The sequence below is a fragment of the Humulus lupulus genome, chromosome 5, assembly GCF_963169125.1.
Source record: "Humulus lupulus chromosome 5, drHumLupu1.1, whole genome shotgun sequence".
Classification (NCBI taxonomy): Eukaryota; Viridiplantae; Streptophyta; class Magnoliopsida; order Rosales; family Cannabaceae; genus Humulus; species Humulus lupulus.
The window spans coordinates 187,610,659-187,630,954 of record NC_084797.1 but is presented as its reverse complement, the minus strand read 5'-3'; the positions used below and the strand labels follow the sequence as shown (position 1 = coordinate 187,630,954).

The following is a 20,296-nucleotide window of genomic DNA, read 5'->3' as shown; positions in this document are numbered from 1 at the left end:
AAGAAGAGAGAAAAATGTTTAGAAGATGTTGAAAAATATGTAGAAGAAGAGCCCCCCAAATGGTCTTACAAGACTCTATTTATAGGCAAAATATGGATATTAAATTAATCAAATTAAAATAAATAAATTGATTAATTTAATTGTGTTGGGAAGTGGTATGATAAATAGAGTAAGTGTAAGAGTATTGGAAAGATGAAATGTTTGGTTGGGTAAAAGATTAGTGAAAAGCTAGGGTAAAAAAATGAATTAGGAATGTTTATTTAGGTGAGAAAAATATGGAAGAGTGAGTTGATATTTTAGTGAAAAGAAAAAAAGTGGACATTGGGAACAAATATGGTTTTTGAGCCATATTGGTGGCTGTGGCAAAGTGGTTCGGTTTGGCATGAGTGAGCTGAAGGAGTGATGGGCAGTGGGTTGTATGATTGGGCTCGAATGAGGAGGTGTGGGCTTGTGGTGATGTGCTGAAGAGGGATTCGGTTGTTTTTTTTTTTTGTGGGCCCGAATTTTTTTTTGTTTTTTTTTTAAAAAATTCTACCATTTTCAAACATATGAAAGAAGTAACCATATAAACCCACTACCCCCAAACTTAATTTATGCATTGTCCTCAATGTATCAAAATACAAATATAAATTGAAGCGTGAAAGAGTTTAGAGTTTAGAATGGTCGTACCTCATCATGGAGCATGTCAAGAGTGCAACAAAAAAGGTAACAAAAATCAAAACAAGAAGTTAACCTAAAACATAAATAAAACACACATTTACCAATAATTGATGAGAGCGATCAAGGACCATGGTAAATAGGATCCTCGAGAAGGATTTCATCCACTTTAGCAGTTTTTAATTCTAAAAATGGTTTCAATTTTTGTCCATTCACTTTGAATATATTACCATTATTAGGATTTTCAATTTCAATGGCTCCATGTGGAAAAACAGTGCGAACAATGTATGGACCTACCCACCTAGAGCGTAACTTCCCCGGGAAGAGATGCAAACGAGAATTGTATAAAAGGACTTTTTGACCAGGAGAGAAATCTTTTCGCAAAATGTTTTTGTCATGGTAAATCTTCATTCGATCCTTATATTTTTTGGAATAATCATATGCATCATGCCTAAGCTCTTCTAACTCATTTAATTGAAGCTTTCTTCTCTCACCTGCTTTGTCTAAGGAAAAATTCAATTGCTTAATTGCCCAATAGGCTCTATGTTCTAGCTCAACGGGTAAGTGACATGCCTTTCCATACACAAGTCTATAGGGGGACATTCCAATGGGTGTTTTGTATGCAGTTCTATATGCCCATAATGCATCAATGAGTCTTAAGGACCAATCTTTCCTAGTTGGATTGACAGTTTTCTCTAAGATGTGCTTAATTTCCCTATTTGATATTTCGACTTGACCACTAGTTTGTGGGTGATAAGGTGTAGTGACTTTATGTGTAATACCATATTGTTTCATTAAATGCTCAAAAGATCTATTACAAAAGTGTGTACCGTTATCACTAATGATAGCACGTGGTGAGCCAAAACGGGAGAAAATATTTTCTTTTAAAAACTTAAGCACAACTTTATGGTCATTTGTGTGGCATGCAACAGCTTCAACCCATTTAGACACATAATCAACACCAACAAGAATGTACAAGTTACCAAAAGAGTTAGGAAATGGACCCATAAAATCAATGCCCCAAACATCAAATATTTCAACAATAAGGATAGGATTCAAAGGCATCATGTTTCTTCTAGTTACACTTCCTAACATTTGACAACGTTCGCAAGATTTGCAATAAACATAAGTGTCATGAAAAATAGTAGGCCAATAAAATCCACATTGTAAAATTTTCAAAGCAGTTTTCTTACCACTAAAATGTCCACCACATGCATGATCATGACAAAAAGATATGATTTTAAGTTGATCACAGTTTGGAATGCATCTTCTTATTATTTGACCAGGGCAATATTTAAACAAATAAGGGTCATCCCACATGAAAATTTTCACTTCAGAATAAAATTTAGATTTGTCATGCTTAGACCAATGAGAAGGAATTTCACTAGTGACCAAATAATTCACAATGTCAGCATACCAAGGCAAAGAAGATATATGCATGAGTTGTTCATCAGGAAAAGTTTAAGTTATAGTGGTGGAGTCATTATTAGTCTCAACAACAATTCTAGACAAATGATCAGCAACAACATTTTTAGAACCTTTTTTATCTCGTATCTCTAAATCAAATTCTTTTAAAAGCAAGATCCAACGAATTAAGCGAGATTTAGCATCTTTTTTCGACAAGAGATATTTCAATGCAGCATGATCAGAATAGACAATTATTTTAGATCCTAACAAATAAGACCTAAATTTCTCCAATGCAAACACAACAGCAAGCAATTCTTTTTCAGTTGTAGAATAATTTAATTGAGCATCGTTCAAAGTTTTGCTAGCATAATAGATTACATGAGGCAACTTGTTAATTCTTTGTCCTAGAACAGCACCAATAGCATAATCAGAAGCATCACACATTATTTCAAAAGGAATATTCCAATCAGGAGGGCGAATAATGGGTGCACTAGTCAAAAGGGATTTCAATCTTTCAAAGGCAACATGGCAATCATTATCAAAGACAAAAGCATTTTCTTTTCCTAGCAAATGACATAATGGGCGTGAAATTTTGCTAAAGTCTTTTATGAATCTTCTATAAAAACCGGCATGGCCTAAGAATGATCTAATTTCTTTTATTGTTTTAGGTGGGGGAAGTTTTGAAATAAGGTCAACTTTTGCTTTATCAACTTCTATTCCCTCAGATGAAATTACATGACCTAAAACAATTCCTTTTTTAACCATAAAATGACATTTTTCCCAATTAAGAACTAAATTCTTTTCTTTGCAACGAATTAAAACAAGAGAAAGATGGTGCAAACAGTCATCAAAAGAATTTCCAAACACAGAAAAATCATCCATAAACACTTCAAGATTTCTTTCAACCATATTAGAAAATATTGCAATCATACATCTTTGAAAAGTTGCAGGAGCATTACAAAGACCAAAAGGCATGCGACGATATGCAAAGGTTCCAAAAGGGCAAGTGAAGGTAGTCTTTTCTTGATCTTCAGGGGCAATAGGGATTTGGTTATATCCCGAATAGCCATCAAGAAAACAATAATATGCATGACCAGCTAAACGTTCAAGCATTTGATCAATAAAGGGTAAAGGAAAGTGGTCTTTCCTAGTAACATTATTTAGCTTTCTATAGTCTATACACACTCTCCACCCCGTTTGCACTCGAGTAGGGATTAATTCATTTTTCTCATTTTCAATAACTGTGATCCCAGACTTTTTAGGCACTACTTGAACTGGACTAACCCATTGACTATCAGAAATAGGGTAAATGATACCTACATCTAACAGTTTAAGTACTTCTTCCCTAACGACCTCTTTCATATTTGGATTTAACCTTCTTTGACATTCCCGAGAGGTTTTAGCATTTTCTTCTAGATGGATTCTATGCATGCATATGGATGGGCTAATTCCCTTGATGTCTCCAATATTCCAACCTATGGCTTCTTTATGTTTTCTAAGGACATTTAGCAATTTATCTTCTTGTTCTTTATCTAAAGTAGATGCTATGATAACAGGCAAGGTTTCAGACTCTCCTAGAAAAGCATATTTTAAATTTTCTGGCAAAGGTTTAAGGTCTAACTTTGGAGACTCAGAAATTGATTGAACATGATCTAAGGGTGAAAATGGTTCAACTTTGGTTTCATTTAAGGGTATAGACTCTAACAAAGAATTCACTTCATCATGAAAATCATCAATATGCAAGTTCATACCAAAGTATTTTTCACAAAAATCAAGTAAGTCACTTCCATCATCTTCACACATACTCTCTATCATGTTAACTTCATGCACTTCCTCACACTCAACAGATTTAGCAACATTAAAAACATTTAATTCAACAGTCATGTTTCCAAAAGATAATTTCAATACACCATTACGACAGTTGATAATTGCATTAGATGTAGCGAAAAATGGTCTACCTAGAATGATGGGTATTTGAGCATGAGCATTTTCAACAGGGTGAGTGTCAAGAACAATAAAGTCCACAGGAAAATAGAATTTATCCACTTTAATTAAAACATTTTCTACAATACCTCTAGGGATTTTCACTGAACGATCGGCTAATTGAAGTGTTATAGAAGTTGGTTTTAATTCTCCTAGACCTAGTTGCTTATACACAGAATAAGGCAGTAAATTCACACTAGCTCCTAAATCAAGTAAGGCTTTGTTAATAAAATGATCGCCAACGATGCATGAAATTGTTGGACAACCGGGATCTTTATACTTGACAAGGCTTTTATATTGAATTATGGAGCTAACTTGTTCAGTTAAAAACGCCTTTTTTGGAACATTTGTGTTTCTTTTAACAGTGCAAAGGTCTTTTAAGAATTTAGAATAGGCAGGAATTTGTTTAATGGCATCTAAGAAAGGAATGTTTATGCTTACTTGTTTGAAAACTTCTAAGATGTCACTATATTGGTTGCCTTTCTTGAGTGGAATTAATCTTTGTGGAAAAGGAGCTTTTGGGATGGAAGGAAGGATTTGAGCATCATCTTTTGAAAGGTCATTTGTGTTGGAACTTTGAGGTTGGCTATTGTCTTTTTCAACTTGAGGTATGTAATTGGGTTTGACAATTTGTTTTCCGGACCTAAGAGTTGAGATAGACTTAACTTCTTCTTTATGACTAGGAGTTCCTATTTCATATTGGCCTTTAGGATTTGGGATGGGTTGGCTAGGAAATCTTCCTTTTTCTCTCTCGGTTACAGCAGTAGCAAGTTGACCCAATTGTGTCTCGAGTTTGGCAATGGATTGAGACTGATTTTGTAAGATTTGTTGGGTGGATTGCATGAATTGTTGTAAGGTGTATTCTAAGGAAGGTTTTCTTTGTGGAGGGTAAGGTTGACTTGGTTGGGCATGATTTGGATTTGGCATGTGGAATTGGTTTCCTTGATTCATTTGTGGTTGGTTTTGTCTCCATGAAAAATTAGGATGGTTTCTCCAATTTGGATTGTATGTGTTGGAAAATGGGCTATCAGAAGAAGGTTTTGCATATGAATGTAAAGCATTAGCCTCTTCAGAAAATGTTTCAATAAAAGAAGGACATGATTGAGCATTATGACATGAACTAGCACATAAAGAACAAACATCTTTTTTAGGTTGCACATGAGAATTCATAGATTGACTTATTACTAAGGCTTCTACTTTTCTTGCTAATTTATCAAATGATGTTCTTAAATCACTTTCTTCTTTTATTTCATATTTTCCTTCTCTTTTCGGTGAAGGGTTGGCTCTAGACCTAGGCTCAGAGTAATTCCATTGTTGTGAATTAACAGACAATTCTTCAAGAGCGTCCCAAGCCTCTTGCCCTTGCAATTTTAAAAATTTTCCAGTATGCATGGATTGAATCATTTGTCGGTTTGAAGGGGTTAAACCATCATAAAAATATTTTACAAGTCTCCATTTTTCAAAACCATGGCGGGGACATTTTAATAATAAATCTTTAAATCTTTCCCAACATTCATAAAATTCTTCGTTATCTTTTTGATAAAATTCGGAGATTTCTCTTCTTAAATTATCAGTTTTGGACATGGGGAAAAATTTAGCAAGGAATTTATTAAAAAATTGATCCCAAGTAGTTATGGTTCCAGTTGGAAGTGAGTTTAACCAAGCTTTGGCTCTATCTTTTAAAGAAAAAGGAAACAACCTAAGTTTAACCGACTCATCTGAAAATTTTTGAAAACGAAAGGTTGAGCAAATTTCCAAAAAGTCTTTTACATGCATGTATGGATCCTCTCTTTCTAAACCATAAAATGATGGTAACAATTGAATGATTGATGGTTTAAGTTCAAAATGAGTGGCATTAGTAGTGGGCAAAACAATGCATGATGGAGCATTAGATGAAATAGGTGAAAAGTATTCAAGAAGAGTTTTTTCTTGCACAACATTAGGTTCTTGTTCCATTATGCTTAAACTTTCAAAAACACTTTCAATTTCACGTACAGACACTAATTTTTTCACCAAACGATTTTTTGAATTACGATGCCAATGATGCATACAATGTCACAAATTTCTCAAAGTAACACAAACAATCACAAGGAAACAAATTTCTGATGTGGAAGATCAGTTAGAACCGCAACCACAGAGCATACTTATAACAAGAAGAAATTATAATATTTATATATGTATATATATTTTATGATTTTTATGATTTTTTTTTATGGTTTAACTTGTTCCCAGGCCTATTTGATTCCACTTACTCACAACTTAATAACAACTCCCCGAGGTTAATTAATAAGCGTGGATGGGAACTTTGTCAAATTTCCTTTAAGCAAAAATTGCTTATGTTGAAAGAACAAGCTTTGTTTTTTTAGTTTTTTTTTTCAAGTATTTTCTTAAACAATAAAATTACAACTAACTAAATGCGATAATTAAGAGAAAAAAAATGACAATAGCAATGGTAAATAGTTATATAAAAATTAGGAGGCACTAATGCCATCAACTAAATGATCAACAAAAATAAAATTAGGAGGCACTAATGCCATCAACCAACATTAATAATAATAATAATAATAATAATAATAATAATCTTAGGAGGCACTAGTGCCATCAACTAAGATAAAAATAAAATAAAATAAAATAAAAGCTAGGAGGCACTAATGCCATCACTAGAAAAGATAGATTGCTCAAGTATGTAGGAGGCAAAAATTGCACTCAACTATCAAGTATTTAGGAGGCACAAATGCACTCAACTAAAGAAAACATAAAAAGTAAAAGAAAAAGAAAAATGGTTAGGAGGCACTAATGCACTCAACTAATAAGTAAGTAGGAGACACTAAATGCCATCAACTACCAAGATATATATATATATAATATAATATATAACAATATAAATAAATATATGTATAACTTTCTTTTTTTTTTCTTTTTCGATTTTTACTCTTTTTTTTCGATTTTTTTTTATAGATATATATATATTTTTTTACTTTTTTTTTAAAGATAATTGTGCAAATAAAAAAATAAAATAACTAGTAGAAGAATGTTACTTACCTTGTAGAAAGACCGTTTCTTTCTTGCAAGTCCCCGGCAACGGCGCCAAAAACTTGTTGAATCCCAAAGAGGGTGTTTTAATATTTAAACTCGCAAGTGCACGATTCGTTTCAGAATATAATGTTCATGTAAGTACGAGGTCGAACCCATGGGAGTTGACTAACATCAAAAGAAACTATTTCAAACAAAGCAATAATATTCTAACCTAGTTCCAAATATTTGATGAGATTTTGTTTTAGAAAAATAAAAAACAAGTAATAAAAAGATTTAAGATTAAATAGAAAAATGGTTTTCAAAAGATATATGTAAAATAAGATTATTAAGATTTTAGAATCCACAAAATGCAAGTCCAATAGTATTTATAAGTATATTGATTCCCAAGTTTTAATATAGTTGAAATAAATCACACAATATATTTTTTTCAAAATATATTTTCTATTCAAGCACAAGTTACTCTTTCAAAAAGGTAGGATTTTTCTTCACTTATATAAGATATAATTTCTAAGCATTAGTTGTGTTACAACCTAATGAAACTACAAAAAATCAAAGAGATTATGTTTAGGCAAAATATGATACTTATGCTCTAAGAATTAGATGTGAACAATTTAATGAAAAAAATTTAATCAAAGAATATCATATTTTTGCAGAATGAAGAACTAAGTGTAATATGCTTTAACAATCAATAATAGATGAAAAATTCATATCTTTGATAGAAAAATCCATAAACAATGTTGTACAAATGGGAAATCAACATACAACAAAAAATACTATCTAGTTACATTTTGCTTCATCATCATCTTAATAACCTTTGAAAAAGATTAGAAGCTCATAACTAGATAAAAATTACAAAATAACATACTTGACATGCTCTTCAAAAGATGAAAATGGTAGAGAGAAACTAGTGAAAAGAAGAGAGAAAAATGTCTAGAAGATGTTGAAAAATATGAAGAAGAAGAGCCCCCCAAATGGTCTTACAAGACTCTATTTATAGGCAAAATATGGATATTAAATTAATCAAATTGAAATAAATAAATTGATTAATTTAATTGTGTTGGGAAGTGGTAGGATAAATAGAGTAAGTGTAAGAGTATTGGAAAGATGAAATGTTTGGTTGGGTAAAAGATTAGTGAAAAGCTAGGGTAAAAAAAATGAATTAGGAATGTTTATTTAGGTGAGAAAAATATGGAAGAGTGAGTTGATATTTTAGTGAAAAGAAAAAAAGTGGACATTGGGAACAAATATGGTTTTTTAGCCATATTGGTGGCTGTGGCAAAGTGGTTCGGTTTGGCATGAGTGAGCTGAAGGAGTGATGGGCAGTGGGTTGTGTGATTGGGCCCGAATGAGGAGGTGTGGGCTTGTGGTGATGTGCTAAAGAGGGATTCGGTTGAGGCTTCAGTGATTAGGCTGGTTGATGAAGTGGTGGCAGGGACACGTGGCTGCGTCTGGAGCTTGGAAGGCTGGTGTGAAGCTTGTCCGTACGGCTGGCGTGAAGGAGATGCTTGGAATAGATGCTGCTGAAGGAAGGCAGCGTGGGCTTCAGTGGGCTGGGGCAGCTGTTGGGCCTTTGAGAAAATACCAATTTTCTCTGTTTCTTTCTCGAAAATGCCACATTTTACCTTTCTTTTTTCAACTTTAAATCTTTTTTTTTTAACACCAATCAAATATCATACTCCCTACAAAATAAATCATAAACTAAATTAAAATTAAATATTTCCACTAATAAAATATATCATATAACTTCCATGAAAATATTAATTAAAATTTAATTTACATAACATTTAATTTCAATAAAGTCATATTTTTAGCATTCAACTAACAACACTAATTTCAACTAATTAAATTACAACATAAAACAATAAAATATCTATAAAAACATATAAAAATCTAGAAAATTACAATAAGACTAATAAACGCAAAATTACTTTAAAACTTAATAAATCCATTAAAAACTCAAGAACAAAACAACAATTATCACATAAAAAGTGGTAAAATAACTCTATTTTGTAGAGTTATCATATATGGATACGTGAAATGCATGTTTACAAGTATTAATATGCATGTGAGCCTTGTTTAGCTTATAAGGGTATATTTGTAAATTTTGACCCGTTGAGGGTATGGTTTTGATGTTATGTCGGTGTTTTCGACGTGAAACAATCTTGTTCCGCGACTCTAGTTGAGAGTCATGACTGTGGTAAGTAATGTTTAGCTGAGGTGGTAACTATTAGTAACCTTAGTGTTAGTGGTATTGGTGAAATAAGAAAGGAAAAATTGTATTTTTGCAAAGAGTGGAATGACTAGGTTACCCTTGAGGTTTAGGAAGGAAGTGTTTAGAAGGAGGGGTAGAAAGATCATTTAGGTTTTAAATGAGATAAACACAGCTAAAATTAGCTTTTACGTTTTAGGCTTTTCTAGAGGAGTTTGGTCATTTGGTTCAAGGGTTCAAAGGGGAAAGTAGGAGCTGAAGTTGAGCAGTTGAATTTCTTGAGGAATTTGGGACTAAAATCAAACTTTGGAGGAGGATTTACAGCTAGCAATCCTTAGGAATTTTAAAATCAAGAAGAGGCAAGAACTTCAATTTCTGGTTTTGAATACTGCTTAATGTTTTTGAGAGTTTTGGATTTTGATTTCTAAAGTCTAGGTTTGGGATGAAGTGGTGAGGAACCTAAGCTTGAGAATCTGAGAATTAAAGCTTGGAAGGACATTGAAGCAACCTAGGGTCGGATTCTTTCATCAGAGGTAATAATTTTAACCTTAATTTTCTGGATTTTCTGGTTTTAGATGGTGTTCTTCAGCTTGAGAGCTCAAGTTTGGGTTTCTGTGTTTGATGATGCTTTTAGCTAAGTTTTTGATGTTGTTAGGTTGTATTGGGTGAGCTATAGTGGTTTAAGGACTTGATTTTGAGTTTGGTGGAAAATTGGGAAGGATTTTGGAGCTTTGGCTCAGGGAAGTTCGAAGGAAAACCCAGAAAATCTTGCATGTGCTGGTTGTAGCGCTAGGTAGGGAGCGCTACAACGCTAGGCCACGTCTTCTGAGGGGCTTGAGTCTCTGACTCTAGCGCTGTAGCACCCACCATGTAGCGCTGCCCTGCCTCTAAATATTGGTTTTGGATATTTTTCTTAGGGTTTTTGCTTGGGGGCTCAGGGGTCGATTCCACCACCCCATTTGGTGGAATTGGGCTTCCCAAAAGCTTGGGATTGGTTCCAAAGTTGGGTTACGGAATTGAATGTTAATGAGGATTCTATTTTATGGTTGTGACTAGGTGTACGCTAGGGCTCGGACGGGATCGTGCTCGAGGGTCATCTCAATTAGCCAAAGCGCTCGAAATCAAAGGTAAGAAAATTGCACCCGGTTATGTGGTTATGTTGGTACTAAGAGTTCCCTATACTTGTATGTATTGTTGTACGATGGTATTATGCCATGTGAACATGAAATAAACGGCCTAAGAGTGCCGGAATTAATATTGGCGCACAAGGACGCGACTCGGCCACTAGTAGCTGAGGTTAAGTAAATAATCACTTAGCTTGGCCTAAGCGAGCCAGAGAGTGGGATAAACAGAGGGTGCGGCGTAAGGGTGTCGACCCTGGATATTGTGTGATATGCTTACTGTTATTAATCTGATGATTATGGCATGTTTATTACCTGGATGATTGATTATAGGTTTGCAGATTGATAGCGTTGATTATGTGAACAATGTGTTTTGCTAAGTATCTGATTGCTGATTTGTGATTTATCTGACTATTGATTATCGTTTATGCTTTGCATTATGGTTTTCTTGGTGGGCCTTGGCTCACGGGTGCTACATGGTGCAGGTAAAGGCAAGGGCAAGGTGGACCAGTCCTGAGTTGGAGAGCTCTGGGGAAGAATGTACATAGTCAGGTGATCGGCCGCCACGACCAAGGGATGGTATAGGGACAAGAGAACCTAAAGTGCCCATTTTTCCATTAGAGTGGCTTGTGGTTGTACATAAACTTTGAAATTTTGTAAACTGTCCTTTGAAACCTATTTTGGGATCCCATGTATTAAACATTTATTTTGATGAGAAATTTCTTGTTTATGACCAAATTATTTTAACCCTAACCTAATTACAACTTTAGGGTCACATTTTCAACTATATGACTTGATTAGCAAGTCTTGCACCTTTATAATCACACGGTGTAACGACCTTAGTTATCCAGGGTGTTACAACTTGGTATCAGAGTGTTCTAGGTTTAAGGGTTCCTGAAGACTGGCTAGATATGTACATTTGCCGCTAAAGACAAGCTTAACTCACGGTTTGGTATTTATGTATACATGTTTATATGCTTAAATGACTAGAAATAACCATGATTGTTGTTATCTGTTTGATTAATAGGGAGCATGAGACACTGATAGGGCCCGATCCTTCACTGTTGTGTGATGATATTGAGGCATGCTTATTAGCGTTGTTGTTGCATGTGAATGGATATTTGGATGAACTGTTTTATTTTGATTGCTTGTGATTGGTTGTGTTCCAATTGTGATGCATGGAAAGATTGTTACCCTGTCATCATAGTCTGATCGCCGAGTCATTGATTGTAGATTAACTTGGATATCTATGCGTCCAAGATGATCTACTCGACTAGTCGGCACCAGGTCTGAGATTAGAAATGATGACCATGGCCAGAACCCTCCGCCAGTTCCTGAGAACTGGCAGTAGATTATGGTAGATATGCAAGCCCGGCTTCAGAGCTAAGATGAACAGATCCAAATTCTGAGACAGAAGGCTCTGTCACGGAGTGCTGCATCCATTGTGCCACCGATAGTGGCACTAGTTATACAACCAGGGTAGGTTGGGAATAGATGGGAGCCGTTATATGAGCGGTTCAGGAGACAGCATCCTCCAACTTTTGAGGGGGGACCAGATCCACTAAAGGCCGAGCAGTGGATGAGTATGATTATCGCTATCCTGGACATCATGAGGGTAGAGGGTCATGACAGGGTGTCCTGTGCCACATATATGCTAAGAGAGGATGCCCGCATTTGGTGGGAAGTGGCATCACAGACAAGGGATGTTACTACTTTGGGTTGGGATGGATTCAAGGATTCGTTTAGCCAGAAGTATTATAATGTTGCCATCAGGGCAGCAAAGGTGAATGAATTTGTGGGGTTGGTTCAGGGAAACATGATAGTTACAGAGTATGCCTTGAAGTTCGATAGACTCGCGGAGTTTGCACCAGATCTTGTGCCTACAGATGCAACTAGGCATGAGAGATTTATCAGAGGGCTTAATGCAATGATAGCCCGAGATGTGAGGATTACAACAGTACTTGGGGGGACGACTTATGCCCAGGCTGTTGAGAAGGCTCTTACCACTGAGGAAGCGGAGAACAAGATCTGGAGGGAGAATGCTGCAAGGCGAGAAGGTCACAGAGTAGTGCCTCCATATTCTGGGTCTGGTCGGGGCAAAGGCCCTAGTGATCTAAAGAGAAAGACCCCTGACACTTTGACCGCTGCTGGCCCTGATAGGAGAGGTCGAGGTACTCAGGGTGGCCGTCAGGGAAGCGGTGATGCATGAAGGAGCTATCCAGAGTGCACGAGGTGCAGAAGACGCCATCCGGGCAAATGTCAGGCTAAGGCCTGTTATGTGTGTGGGGGTGGTGGGACACCTCAAGAAGGACTGTCCAATAGTGAAGAAAGGGGAAGCAGGGAAGGTAGACAACTTGACTCCAGCTCGAGTGTTCACCCTGACGCAGGCAGAGTCCGAGGCTAGTCCGTCGGTGGTGACAGGTCAGCTTTCTAGCACTGGCTCTCCATTTACTGTATTGATTGATTCTTGTGCTACACATTCATTTGCTTCTATTAAGGTGATTGATAGATTGTGTAGACCTAGTGAGTACTGTACTGCGGGGTTTGGGACTATATTTCCTACAGGGAACTGGTAGTTTCTAGGAGGTGGATTAGAGCACTACCAATAATGGTTGATGGTAGGGAGTTATCAGTAGACCTGATTGAGCTGGGTATGGAGGAATTTGACATGATATTGGGCATGGATTGGTTGGTTAGATACAGAGCTACTATTGATTGTAGGAAGAAGATGGTGACCTTTGAGCCGGAGGGCGAGGATCCCTTTGTTTTCATGGGTACGGTATGTGGACCCTGCGTACCCATGATATCAACATTGAGGGCTAGGGACCTATTATAGGAGGGATGTATAGGTTTCCTGGATAGTGTTGTGGATACTACTAGAGTGTTGCCTGCAGGGCTGGAGGAGACCAGATTAGTTTGCGAGTTCTTGGATGTGTTCCCTGAGGATTTACCAGGGCTGCCACCACACCGAGAGAGTCAGTTCATCATTGAGTTAGCGCTAGGGACAGAGCCAGTGTCGAGGGCACCATATAGAATGGCACCGACAGAACTAAAGGAATTGAAGATACAGTTACAGGAGCTTCTGGATTTGGGGTTCATCAGGCCTAGTTTTTCGCCATGGGGTGCTCTGGTTCTGTTTTGTGAAGAAGAAGGATGGGACTCTAAGGATGTGTATAGATTACAGAGAGTTGAACAAGTTGACCATCAAGAATAAGTACCCTCTACCAAGGATCGATGACTTGTTCGATCAGCTGCAGGGAAAGACGATATTCTTGAAGATTGATCTTCAATCTGGTTATCACCAGCTGAGGATCAAGGACGAGGATATATCGAAGACAACCTTCTGAATGAGGTATTGGCATTATGAGTTTTTGGTCATGTCGTTTGGTTTGACCAACGCCCCAACAACATTCATGGATCTAATGAACAGGGTGTTCAAGGACTTCTTGGATCAGTTCGTCATTGTCTTCATCGACGCTATTTTAGTGTACTTCAGTTTAGAGGCAGAGCACGAGCTACATCTTTGACAGGTCTTGCAGAGGTTAAGAGAGCACCCGTTATACGCCAAGTTTAAGAAGTGTGAGTTCTGGCTACCAGAAGTGACATTCCTTAGACATATTGTTGGTGAAGACGGGATTAAGGTGGATCCATCTAAGGTGGAGGAAGTGAGAGATTGGCCGAGGCCAAGGAATGCCTCAGAGGTTTGGAGTTTCCTCGGGTTAGCAGGTTACTACAGACGATTTGTGGAAGGGTTTTCAAAGATTGCTGCACCGATGACATAATTGACATGGAAAAATTTGAAGTTCGTCTGGTCAAACAAGTGTGAGAACAGTTTTCAAGAGTTGAAGCGGCGACTTAATACTTCACCTGTGCTGAGTCTTCCTTTAGAGGAAGGAAAGTTTGTGGTTTATTGCGACGCGTCGAGGTTGGGTTTAGGCTGTGTGTTGATGCAGAACGGGAAGGTCATAGCTTATGCGTCACGACAACTGAAGGAGTATGAGCAGCGGTATCCTACCCATGATTTAGAATTAGCAGCGGTGGTATTCGCACTGAAGGTGTGGTGATATTATCTATACGGGGAGAAGTGCGAGATATACACCGATCATAAGAGTTTGAAATACTTCTTCACGCAGAAGGACCTGAACATGAGACAAAGGCATTGGCTAGAGTTGGTAAAGGACTATGATTGTGACATTGTTTACCACCCAGGGAAAGCCAACGTAGTGGCAGATGCATTGAGCCGGAGAGGCCCGAGTTAGTTATTTAGTTCCACTCAGATTTCGAGGGAGTTGGCTGATGAGATGTCTAGAGCAAGGATAGAGTTGGTAGTGGGCCAGTTAGCCAATATTACTCTACAGTCGACCCTACTAGAGCAGATAAAGGAAGGCCAGTTGGTGGATGCTCAGTTACAGGAGGTTAGAGAGAATGTCTTAGCAAGAGTAGCTAAGGACTATTCTATTTCTGAGGTTGGTCTGCTATGGTATCAGGATCGGATTTGTGTTTCGACTAATGTGTGGATTAGACGAGAGATACTGGATGAATCTCATACTACGTCGTACTCACTTCATCCGGGTACCACGAAGATGTATTAGGATCTATGGACGTTGTATTGGTGGCCTGGGATGAAGAAAGATGTGGTGGAGCACGTGGCCAGATGTTTAACCTGTCAGTAGGTGAAAGCTGAGCATCAACGACCTGCAGGGTTGCTTTAGCCTTTGGGTATTCCCGAGTGGAAATGGGAGGATATTACGATGGACTTTGTGGGAGGTTTACCCAGGACAATGGGGCTTCGTGACTCAGTGTGGGTGATAGTGGAAAGATACACCAAGTCAGCTCATTTTCTTCCAGTGAAGATGACTTATATGGTGGATCAGTACGCAGAGTTGTATGTAACGGAGATCGTACGTCTTCACGGGGTTCCTAAGTCTATAGTGTCAGACCGGGATCCTATCTTTACCTCTAAGTTTTGGGGTAGTTTACAGAAGGCTATGGGGACTCAGTTGAAGTTTAGCACAACCTTTCACCCTTAGACTGATGGACAATCTGAGAGGATGATTCAGGTGTTGGAGGATATGCTTAGGGCATGCGTGATCAACTTTGAGGGATCTTGGAGTAAGTACCTCCCATTGATTGAATTTTCGTTAAAAAATAGTTATCAATCAACGATTGGAGTGGCTCCATATGAGATGTTATATGGTAGGAGATGTAGATCGCCCATTCATTGGGATGAGATGGGTGAGAGGAAGTATTTGGGGCCGAGGGCCGGACATGGTTTAGAAGACCAATGAAGCTATCGAGAAGCTAGAATGCTTGCTTTGCAGAGTAGACAGAAAAGCTATGTTGATCCTAAGCGTAGGGACGTGGAGTTCCAGGTTGGGGACCACGTGTTTCTGCGAGTTTCACCACTGCGAGGGGTGAGGAGGTTTGGGAAGAAGGGCAAGCTGAGCTCTAGATTCATCGGACCTTTTGAGATCCTGGAAAGGATCGGACAGGTGGCTTACAAGTTAGCTTTGCCATCGTCGTTGTCGGGGGTTCATGACGTATTCCATGTTTCTATGCTCCAAAAGTATATCTTAGATACGACACATGTGTTGAAGTATGAAGACTTGGAATTGCAGACAGATTTTTCCTATGAGGAGCGACCGGTTCAGATTTTAGATTGGAAGGATAAGGTTCTACGGAACAAGACTATTCCTCTGGTTAAAGTGTTATGGAGGAATAGTAAGGTCGAAGAGGCTACCTGGGAGCTTGAGCCAGTGATGCAGAATCAATATCCCAAGTTATTCAGGTAAAATTTCGAGGACGAAATTCTCAGTAGGAGGGGATAGTTCTAACGACCCAAAAATCACTAATAAGGCTTAAGGGCCTTGATTAGTATGCCAGGAGGGCATAATTGGTTTATGTGTGATTTATATGGTTTAATGCATGATTATATGATAAGCATGCTTATATGATTATATGGATATGTGAAATGCATGTTTACGAGTATTAATATGCATGTGAGCCCTGTTTAGCTTATGAGGGTATATTTGTAAATTTTGACTCATTGAGGGTATGATTTTGATGTTATGTGCGGTGTTTCCGACGTGAAGCGATCCTGTTCCACGACTCAAGTTGAGAGTCACGACTGTGGCAAGTAATGTTTAGCTGAGGTGGTAACTATTAGTAACCTTAGTGTTAGTGGTATTGGTGAAATAAGAAAGGAAAAATGGTATTTTTGCAAAGGGTGGAATGACTAGGTTACCCTTGAGGTTTAGGAAGGAAGTGTTTAGAAGGAGGGGTAGAAAGGTCATTTAGATTTTAAATGAAATAAACATAGCTGAAGTTAGCTTTTACGTTTTAGGCTTTTCTTGAGGAGTTTGGTCATTTGGTTCAAGGGTTCAAAGGGGAAAGTAGGAGTTGAAGTTGAGCAGCTGAATTTCTTGAGGAATTTGGGACTAAAATCAAACTTTGGAGGAGGATTTACAGCTAGCAATCCTTAGGAATTTCGAAATCAAGAAGAGGGAAGAACTACAATTTCTGGTTTTGAATACTGCTTAATGTTCTTGAGAGTTTTGGATTTTGATTTCTAAAATCTGGGTTTGGGATGAAGTTGTGAGGAACCTAAGCTTGAGAATCTGAGAATTAAAGCTTGGAAGGACATTGAAGCAACCTAGGGTCGGATTCTTTCATCAGAGGTAATAATTTTTGACCTTAATTATCTGGATTTTCTGGTTTTAGATGGTATTCTTGAGCTTTAGAGTTTAAGTTTGGGTTTCTGTGTTTGATGATGCTTTTAGCTAAGTTTTTGATGTGGTTAAGTTGTATTGGGTGAGATATAGTGGTTTAAGGACTTGATTTTGAGTTTGGTGGAAAATTGGGAAGGATTTTGGAGCTTTGGCTCGGGGAAGTTCGAAGGAAAACCCAGAAAATCTTGCATGTGCTGGTTGTAGCGCTAGGTAGGGAGCGCTACAACGCTAGGCCACGTCTTCTGGGGGGCTTGAGTCTCTGAATCTAGCGCTGTAGCGCCCACCATGTAGCGCTGCTCTGCCTCCAGGAAGGGGTTTTGGGTATTTTTCTTAGGGTTTTTGCTTGGGGGCTCAGGGGTCGATTCCACCACCCCGTTTGGTGGAATTGGGCTTCCCGAAAGCTTGGGATTGGTTCCAACGTTGGGTTACAGAATTGAATGTTAATGATGATTCTATTTTACGGTTGTGACTAGGTGTACGCTAGGGCTTGGACAGGATCGTGCTCGAGGGTCATCTCAATTAGTTAAAGTGCTCGGAATCAAAGGTAAGAAAATTGCACCCGGTTATGTGGTTATGTTGGGACTAAGAGTTCCCTATACTTGTATGTATTGTTGTACGATGGTATTATGCCATGTGAACATGAAATAAATGGCCTAAGAGTGCCAGAATTAATACTGGCGCACAAGGACGCGGCTCGGCCACTGGTAGCTAAGGTTAAGTAAATAATCACTGAGCTCGGCCTAAGCAATCCGGAGAGTGGGATAAACAGAGGGTGCGGCCTAAGGGTGTCGACCCTGGATATTGTGTGATATGCTTACTGTTATTAATCTGATGATTATGGCATGTTTATTACCTAGTTGATTGATTATAGGTTTGCAGATTGATAGCGTTGATTATGTGAACAATGTGGTTTGCTAAGTATCTGATTGATGATTTATTTGACTATTGATTATAGTTTATGCTTTGCATTATGGTTTTCTTGGTGGGCCTTGGCTCACGGGTGCTACATGGTGCAGGTAAAGGCTAGGGCAAGGTGGACCAATCCTGAGTTGGAGAGCTCTAGGGAAGAATGTACATAGTCAGGTGATCGGCCACCATGGCCGAGGGATGGTACAGGGACAGGAGAACCTACAGTGCCCATTTTGCCATTAGAGTGGCTTGTGGTTGTACATAAACTTTGAAATTTTGTAAACTGTCCTTTAAAACCTATTTTGGGATCCCATATATTAAACATTTATTTCAATGAGAAATTTCCTGTTTATGACCAAAATATTTTAACCCTAACCTAATTACGACTTTAGGGTCACATTTTCAACTATATGACTTGATTAGCAAGTCTTGCACCTTTATAATCACACGGTGTAACGACCTTGGTTATCCAGCGTGTTACATGAGTCATCAAGGATGACTTCTTCAACCTCTTCCATGGGCTCGATAACCATTTCTTCTCCAACCATGGGGTCCAACTCATTGGAATCCCCTTATTCTTAAACAACTTGGACCTCCATCTCCTTGGGAGGAGGCTAGTCAAGGGCTACTGGTTCAATATCCATGACTGGATCTTTCAGCGACACGTAGAACTGGCAGGCCTCTTTCTAGTCCCTGAGAGCAGTGCCTATTTTTTCCTTGGTGGGAAACCTCATGCACAGGTGGCGAATGGAAGTGACTGCCCCAAACTTCACCAGGGCTAGACGTCCCAAGATGGCATTGTAAGCGGAGGAGAAGTCCATACCACAAAGGTGCAATACTTGAACGCCTGTTGAGGTACTTCTCCAAGTGTAAATGCCAACTTAATCTGTCGCATCAAATTTAGTCCTTCCCCTGAGAACCCGTAAAGAGTGGAGGTGCATGGGGACATGCCACTTATGGTCATCCCAATCTTCTCGAAGGCTGACTTGAACAGGATGTTCTTGTTGGAAACCTGGCTCTTGATCACAAAAGGATCATGGTGGGGGAAGTGCACTCTCTGAGCATCATCCTTAGAGAAGGTGATGACCTGAACCGTCATCTGATGCATTTGTTCTGGGAGCTATGCTAACGCTAACACTTTGTCGTCACGGTTCAAGGCCCGTGCATAGAGATTTTGTGAGCCCCTTGATGTGCCCCTCAGGTGGGGTCCTCCAGAGATAGTCCATGTAACGCCCTACTACCTTAGAGCCGTTACCAAGTGAGTTTAAAATGGAAATTTGTGCAACTAACCGACTCTACGAGGTTTCTAAAACCAAAAGTGTGACTAAACCAGAGTTTAAGGCTGTAATCTTTGAAAATACTTAGTTTCATTGAAAACAGTAAGTATCAAACATTCGGGATCCCAAAATAAGGTTTACAAAATATTTACAACTCAAAAATAGACTTACACTTGGTTAACTATCAAAAGAATAGGTTAATACAGCCATATACAAAATGCCCCCAACCAAAGCAGTCGGCCAGGCCGAACATGTACGCGCCGCCCCCACGTTCTCCATACTCATGGTCAGTTGACTGACTCTTTGCTTTTACCTGCCACACAGAGCACCCGTGAGCCGAAGCCCAGCAAGAAAACTCATACAATATATAACATATGCATAGAAAATAACTGACATATAATCCACTGCTAAATAGGAAAACCATCAGACTGAACAAGCACGGCCATGCCGCCCCAGAGGCCTTACCAAAGCCTGGGGTCTCGGTCCTTACCGTAAGGATAACTCATGTATCCATTGGGTCCCACCCTGGCTATAGGCACTCCATGTGCTAAGTGTTACTTCCGGCCCCAAGGCCGTTCTCGGCCTTCGCTGCTCTCGGCCTCAGCCGTTCATTTCATTATAATCACACATATAGTACATTTTGAAATAATCATTCAAACATATAATAATTCATTTAAGGTTATAAATTCACACATAATACAATCTAGGGCCATGCCCTTGCAATAACACTGTGGGCCCATGCCCTGTTCTCAGGTGTTACGATTTTCTTACCTTTCAATTCGATAGCCTTGATCACTTGACTCCTCGAGCACGATCCTACTCGAGCCCTAGCGCTCACCTAAGCAAAATCCATAAGTCAAAGTCATTACCAAACCTCAAGTCCAAAACCTAGCCTCGGGACCAATCCCGAGCCCCCGGGAAGTCCTAGATCCCCAAAACAAAGTGGTGGAATCGAGCCCCGAACCCTAG

General features: G+C 38.7%; 1 protein-coding gene and 1 non-coding gene across 2 annotated transcripts; one reads left to right on the top strand and one right to left on the bottom strand.

Moving 5' to 3' along the window:
* Positions 1-215: 215 nt before the first annotated feature.
* On the bottom strand, positions 216-19,149 carry LOC133779771 (uncharacterized). Its single transcript, XM_062219686.1, has 4 exons — positions 18,890-19,149; positions 4,192-4,690; positions 1,908-2,034; positions 216-1,772 (listed from the first exon to the last, which is right to left on the bottom strand). The coding sequence occupies exons 1-4, from the start codon at positions 19,147-19,149 to the stop codon at positions 781-783; spliced, it is 1,878 nt and encodes a 625-aa protein (XP_062075670.1). The 3' UTR covers positions 216-780.
* LOC133781166 (small nucleolar RNA R71) lies at positions 5,510-5,616 on the top strand. Its single transcript, XR_009869959.1, has one exon. It is a non-coding gene; the product is annotated as a small nucleolar RNA R71 (small nucleolar RNA).
* Positions 19,150-20,296: the final 1,147 nt, after the last annotated feature.